At 31.9% G+C, this 7,001-nt stretch overlaps 1 protein-coding gene across 1 annotated transcript; it reads left to right on the top strand.

Moving 5' to 3' along the window:
- Positions 1 to 1,204: 1,204 nt before the first annotated feature.
- LOC148176855 (uncharacterized) lies at positions 1,205 to 2,882 on the top strand. The gene is made up of 3 exons (XM_088033206.1): positions 1,205 to 2,347; positions 2,399 to 2,828; positions 2,877 to 2,882. The coding sequence occupies exons 1-3, from the start codon at positions 1,641 to 1,643 to the stop codon at positions 2,880 to 2,882; spliced, it is 1,143 nt and encodes a 380-aa protein (XP_087889332.1). The 5' UTR covers positions 1,205 to 1,640.
- Positions 2,883 to 7,001: the final 4,119 nt, after the last annotated feature.

The raw sequence follows: 7,001 nt of genomic DNA, 5'->3' as shown, positions 1-7,001 counted from the left end.
TGGGATCTGAAGTGGTATCTAAACAAACTACCCCTTCCGGGTGACGAAGACTTTATTACTTAAAGCATAATCAAAGAAACAAACGTGTAATCAATTTCGACTTTCTAAATTTTAATCCAATCCCGACCTACTACAACATTAGCGTTTCGAAACAATACGATTTTTCATTAATTTTTCGCATATTGGGATATTTCTCGAAACAGTTACCGATGGAAATTTTATTGCAAGCGTGTGATTTTGGTACTGGGAGAAGTTACAAAAAAAAACATATCTACAAATAAATCCTAACTTATTCTGTTCTGATGATATAAATAAAATATTCTAAAAAAAATATATTTAAGTCTTAATTCTAAATCGACGTCACCCCATTCCCCTTCACACAATTAAAAAAACGACCATCACACAGCAATAGTCGCGATAAACAAATATGAATTTGACTAAAACAATAAATTAACAAGGGATTAAGAAGTCCTGATGGTCGTTTTATTGTAGTTTAACAAAAAAAGAAAAACGAACCGTTCATCATAAATACCCCGAAACGTAAGTACCATTTACGACTCGGCCGACATTTAATCGTTCTAAAGCAGTAAATAATAGATATTAGAGAGACTAAAAATGCAAATGTGTATGATTTAATTAACGTACTTATTACACAAAAGGAGTACATTATCACAGCACTTGAGTTTTGTTATTTATGAGTATTTATAAGTACCGACATCCACTTCACACCCTTTCTCACCAGAAAAAAACCGACCATCAGACAGGGATAGTCGGGTGGCTCATTTTACCGATATTTTTCATCAATAACAAAATCTGCTATTTGGTAGTTTGGTACTATTGTGTAGTGAGTACTCCAATTAAGACTTAAAGTCACTGTTCAAGCAGAGATAAGGAGGAGGTATATAAGGATTTGTTAAAATAATGTTCACTATAAATGAACCGATAAATAAGTATGAATTCGAAGAAAACAATAAATTCACAAGGAATGAAGAATGCGAAATTTCTGAAGAATGGGACCGGACATCCTGATAATCGTTTTATTTTAATCTAACAAAAAAAAACAGAACCTTAAATACCCCAAAAAGTACGAGTATAATTAAACAATGTTTAAATACATAAAATATTGTATTCCTCGAGAGAAACGGCACTTATTAAAATCAGTCCGAGATGTGAAAAAAACATAATCTGACATTAATTAATTACGGATCCGTACTCTCAATTTACAAAAAAATACGATTTTTCACGCATGTTTCGTATACAAGTATTTGCTTTGAGTGAGCTATATGAGTTTTTTAGGCCCCTATTTCGGTAAAAAAAGAATGTTTTGAAAGGTAACTGGAGAATTTCATGAAAAATTATCATTAGTAATATCCCGAGTGCATGTCAAATTGTCGACAAATTAATTTTCTCGAGTGCACGAAGTGCACTCGAGAAAATTAGGAGGCAATTTGGCATGCACGAGGGGGTATTTTGGCAGACTATTTCCTGAGAAAAATTTCATCGATACTCTAAACAATTTTTTGGTTTAAAAATTGGTTTCTTTTAAATTTTTAAACGATTCTTGACTGTAATCACATTTTCATTGACCGGTATCCAAGGGCTTTGTTGTGACAACAATTTTGTGAAAAAATAATTTCAAGATGAGTTTGCGTTTTGGGCAGAATACAGAACAAATAATAAACGCTGCAGTGGACAAGTTAACTCCACAGAACACAAAAAAGTCAAGAGATTCTGCATGGAGACAGTTTGAACAATTTTGTGATGAAAGAAAATACACCATCGAACAGGAAACTTCTATGTCGCAACTGGCGCTAATTCTTAAAGACTTCGCTTTCAATATGAGGCGCACTAATGGAGAAGAATATAAAGAGGGTGTTGTGAAGACAATTTGGAATACAATAGCAAAACTGTTGCAACAAAAATATTATAATGAGTTTAACATTGTTTTTGATCCATTTAAAGACGTCACGTTTGAGTGTGCTCGAACTGCAAGAGATGCAAAGAGGAAAGAGTTGCAAAAGAATCCCGAAAAAAGAAAAATGAGTGCATCTAGCTTATCAGAACAAGAAATTGATCAAATGTGTACTATTTGGGACGAGACAACTCCGAATGGGCTGCAACGCAAATTTTTCCACATTGCCTCGTACGAACTAGCATGGAGAGGAGGAGAAGCATGCAACTGTCTGTTGAGTTACTTTGAAGAAGAATTTGACGACCGCGGAAATCCAACAGGTCGAATAGCGTATAACCCCGTATTTTCTAAAACAGCGCAAGGAGGGAGTCACAGATTGACAGAAACGAGATGGTTAGTGCAAAACACCACCGACCCGAGCAAATGTCCAATCAGGTATTTAAAATAGTGCACGATAACAAAATACTTATCATTCTAATTTTTCAGGCTTTTCAAATTATTAAAAGAAAAGAGAGGACCGCACATTACAGTCGAACGTCTCTTCTTAACCATAAATCCGTCGTGGAAAAAAGAAACTTCAAAAGGTTTTTTTAAAAACTGCCCTGTAGGACGAAATGAGATTTCAAAGTGGACAAGGCAAGCAGCAGAAGCTATAGGAATTGACACGAAAAGAGTAAAAGTATCAAATCACTCCAACCGTGCCGCAGCAATTACCCAACTTGCGAAGGTTGGTGTTTCAGAAAATTTAATTATGAAGGTTACAGGACACTCAAATCAAGCTTCGATAAAGAGTTACCTTCAAGTAAATAGTGAACATCACGAGGAAATCGTTAAAAAAATGCGAAATGATAACAGCGAAATAACAGGAATTGATGCAACCAGCAATGAAAACACATCGGTTCCAACATCAAAGAAAGTTTTATATTCAACCTGTGTTTTTAACAATTGTTCATTCTCTTAAAAGAAATAAAAATTTAAATTTAGTCTTTTTATTCATAAATGTCGGATCTGATAATATGCACTAATGCAAATTATCGATAATTGAAAATAAAAATAAAAAAATAAAAAATTGAAAATAAAACATTGCAGCTTTCTAATTGGCTTAAATTTTTCGAAGGAAATAGTCAACAGCATTTTTTCTTCTTAAACTGAGAATCTATTGTGTGATTGCATGAGTTCAAGAAAAAGCGCAAATAAACCTTTTTTGCAAACAGCGGGTATGCTTATCAATACTCGAGAATCACTAGAAAATCAGGGGCAGTTAGAGGAAATCACTAAAAATCAGGAGAAAATATTAGAACATCGGGGGCCAATCATTAGAAAATCAGAGAAAATCACTAGGAAATCAGGGAAAATTAGACGAAATCCCAAGAAAATCAGGGGAATTTGGACGAAATTACAAGAAAATCCGAGAATGTTAATCGAAAACACAAGGAAATCAAGGGAAGTTTGTCGTATGCCATTTTTGAAAAATATTAACTTCTAGGATTAATCTTCCTGAAAAATCAGTGTGTTAATTTTAGGAAATCACTATGAATCAGAGGAATTCATTACGAAATCAGGGAAGCTTTGACGAAATACAAAAAAACAAAGAAAGTTAGACGAAATCGATGGAAAATTATTAGAACATCAGGGGCATTCAATAGGAAACCAGGGATTGTCAGACGAAATCACAAGGAAATCAGGGAAGTTAGGCGAAATCAAAAGGAAATCAGGGGAAATTAGCGAGAAAATAAAAGGCAGTTAAGTGTGTGCCATTTTTGACAAGTCATCTTATCAATAAGAAATCACCAGACAGACAATATGGGAAAATCATTAAGATATTAATAGAAAATCAGGAGTTAGACGCGACATCAAAAAAAAATCAGGGAAAGTTAGACGAAATCACACGGAAATCAGAGGAAGTTAGACAAAATCACAAGACAATCAGCGACAAAATCAGGTGAACTCAGCCCCTGGTCAATACCAATTTATAAATGAATAAACTTAAACAAACAGGTCGTTTCCAAACAATGGATCCCAAAATATAAATTACTGTAACCCATTTATAATTATTGCTCACATCTCAAAATGTTCTAAAGTTTTTTGACTCGACCATTTTTCTGTATGTCCATTTTAAATATGTTAATTTTTATTATCGAGAATATTGAAATGCAATGTTTATTTGCGATTTAAGGGTCTACGAGCCTGCCCGAAAATTTCGGGTTTGAAAAGTATGCAACTTTAACAACACCTTTGATTGACAGCTGCCAAAAGGGATTACCGAGGATTTGGTAATGAGCGGATCATAAACTTTATGGAAACGGTCGCTTGACCTGCACATTTCCTAAGAAACCCAGCGGTTGGAACAATAAATTCGTGTTGGACCAAAGATGAGTTAAAATATCCGGATTTGAGTTTCTCTGCGTTTTGAGCTTGTGAAATTTCTGGTTCTAGTAGACAAAAATTTTACGGGTGTAATTTTTTTTCAATTAATGGAAAATGTATGTATAAAATCCCCAAATTTCCAGTTCCCATAGTACGTAATGGAAGAATGTTTTTTTAATTGAAAAATGTAATTTTCGTAAATGTGATCCAAAATTTTTCCTCACTGGTCGCCGGGGAAATTTTAAAATTACTTATTATTTTAATATTTTTATTTGAGAAAAACGCATTTAATTTTTTTTAACCAAACCTTTTACCTGACACATGAGTTTTTGGACCTTTTAGACTCTGTTGTTTTCTGTGATTTAAAAGTTAACTCTTCATAATAATACATCCCACTAATCAATAAAAATACTTCCCTAATTAATATTTTTTAAGCCAGAACCACTCAGGAAAAGCAAAATTGGCGTTTAATGTTATTATGCAAAAAAACTATTTTTTAAAAAATCTGAATCCACTTGTGTCTTTAATTGTACGAATTTTACACAATAATCCTCGTCTCTAATCTTACCTGCTACCGGTGGATTTTATAGGTTACCAATAAGACAATTAGCTTTCAAATATGTCGAAGCTAACACCATAATTTTCATTTCAAGAAAAGACTGTAAAACCCAAAACCTATAAATAAATACCTTGAAAAAATATTTAAATTCTTTCAATTTTTGGATACTTGTGTTTTTGACTGGGCTCGACTTGTAAATCAATGTACTTTTTTAAATTTCTAGAGTTTTATCGATTAAAGTTCAATGTTGTTTTTTGATGTTTTTGATGCTAGAAATACGGGTTTTTGTTGAAAAAAATGCATAGAAAATAGGAAAATGACTAAGAAAACTAGGCATAATAATCTGAGTTAGAATATATCATATATTTAACTACTTATTGTTTCAACATATAGTGTATTAACTTAAAAAAATGTATGTTTGAATAAAAAATAAGTACCTTCAACTTTTAACTTTTTTAAAAACAAGGGAAAGTCTGAAAAATATACTTGAAAAGGTAAAATCTCTAATTTTGAGTGTTTTTGAAAGGGAAATTCGCTTCGCTCATGGAGATTTTGTCCGAAATTTGTTTGAACGAAACCGTATTCATTTTTGTTCTGAAGTAGCCCAACAGAAAAAACAGGGTAAAAAGACGAATTTTAAGTATTTTTAAATGGTAACTTTTCTTGGCCGAAACCGTATTCACGTTTGATAAAACAAGATATATTTCTTAAAATTTTGACTTTTTTAAAAAGGGTGACTTCGAAAAACCGGGCGAATTCTTTAAAAATTTTAACTTTTTAAAAACTTTTGAAAACCAGACTAAAAGCATTAAAAACAAAGTGTTCTGAGAGGGCCTACTAGTACAAAATTCAAAACAGGGTAAAATCTTTGAAAACAGGACAAAAGACGAATTTTAAGTATATTTAAATTGTAACTTTTCTTGGCCGAAACCATATTCATATGTGTGCTGAAGTGGCTCCATAGAAAAACTGAGCAAAAAAGGCAAATTTTATCTTTTAATTAAGAAGACTGTTAAAATAGGACTAAACTGCTTAAAAAACAAAGTATTTCGAAAAACCGGGCAATTTCTTTAAAAAATTTAACTTTTTAAAAGCTACTTTGAAAACCAGGCCAAAACCGTATTCATTTTTGTTCTGAAGTAGCCCAACAGAAAAACAGGGTAAAAAGACGAATTTTAAGTGTTTTTGAAAGGAAATTTGTTTGGACCAAACCGTATTCTTGTTTGAAAAAACGGTGTATTTTCCTTAAAATGTTGACTTTTAAAAAAAAGGGTGACTTCGAAAAACCGGTCAAATTCTTTAAAAACTTTAACTTTTCAAGTTAGTTTGAAAACCAGGCTAAAAGCATTAAAAATGTGTTGTGTTCTGAGGGGGCCTACTAGTACAAAATTCAAAACAGGGTAAAATCTTTGAAAACAAGGTAAAATTCCTAATTTTAAATGTTTTTAAAAGGGAAATTTGTTTGTACGAAACCGTATTCACGTTTGATAAAACAGGATATACTTCTTAAAATTTTGACTTTTTTAAAAAAGAGTTCGAAAAACCGGACAAATTCTTTAAAAAATGTTAATTTTAAAATATGCCTTAAAAACGGGAGTCTTTTCACGATTTTTCTGCTTTTCTGTTAACCCTTGAAAATCGGGGTGTTTTCCTTAAAAAGTAGCTGTGTTCTCAAGGGGCCATCTTAGTAGTTTAATTATACGAATTTTAAAAGCAATTAAAAATGTATTTCGAAAACCTATAAATAAATATCTTGAAAAAATATTTAAATTCTTTCAATCTTTGGATACTTGTGTTTTTGACTGTGCTCGACTTGTAAATCAATGTACCTACTTTTTTAAATTTCTAGAGTTTTGTCGATTAAAGTTGGTCAGTTGCTTTTATCAAACTTGCACGTCAGCAGTTTTTGACAAAATTTGGTGTTTGGGAATAAATTGTGTTTTTGATAATTTTTATCAACACCAAGATTTGAGCCAACAATTTTATTAAAAAACGGTGATGAAAAATATTAGGAATAGTTCCGAAAGTAAAAATGTAATTAGCGGTTTTAAGTCAGAATTATCGGATAAAGTTTTTGAAATAGAAAATGTTCCCAATAATACACATTTTATAATTGCGGAAAAAAGGTCTTCTAATTTAAAACTGGAAAATACGAAATGTAAA

Source organism: Gnatocerus cornutus, chromosome 3 (assembly GCF_029298725.1).
Source record: "Gnatocerus cornutus isolate USDA-ARS CGAHR chromosome 3, icGnaCorn1.1, whole genome shotgun sequence".
Taxonomy (NCBI): Eukaryota; Metazoa; Arthropoda; class Insecta; order Coleoptera; family Tenebrionidae; genus Gnatocerus; species Gnatocerus cornutus.
This window is presented reverse-complemented; position numbering and strand designations above follow the sequence as displayed.

Bases quoted from the DNA above. Each gene is read 5' to 3' on its own strand.
- LOC148176855 (XM_088033206.1), top strand. From the start codon at position 1,641: ATGAGTTTGCGTTTTGGGCAGAATACAGAACAAATAATAAACGCTGCA. The intron at 2,348-2,398 runs GTATTTAAAATA...CTAATTTTTCAG, and splicing joins CCGAGCAAATGTCCAATCAG to GCTTTTCAAATTATTAAAAG.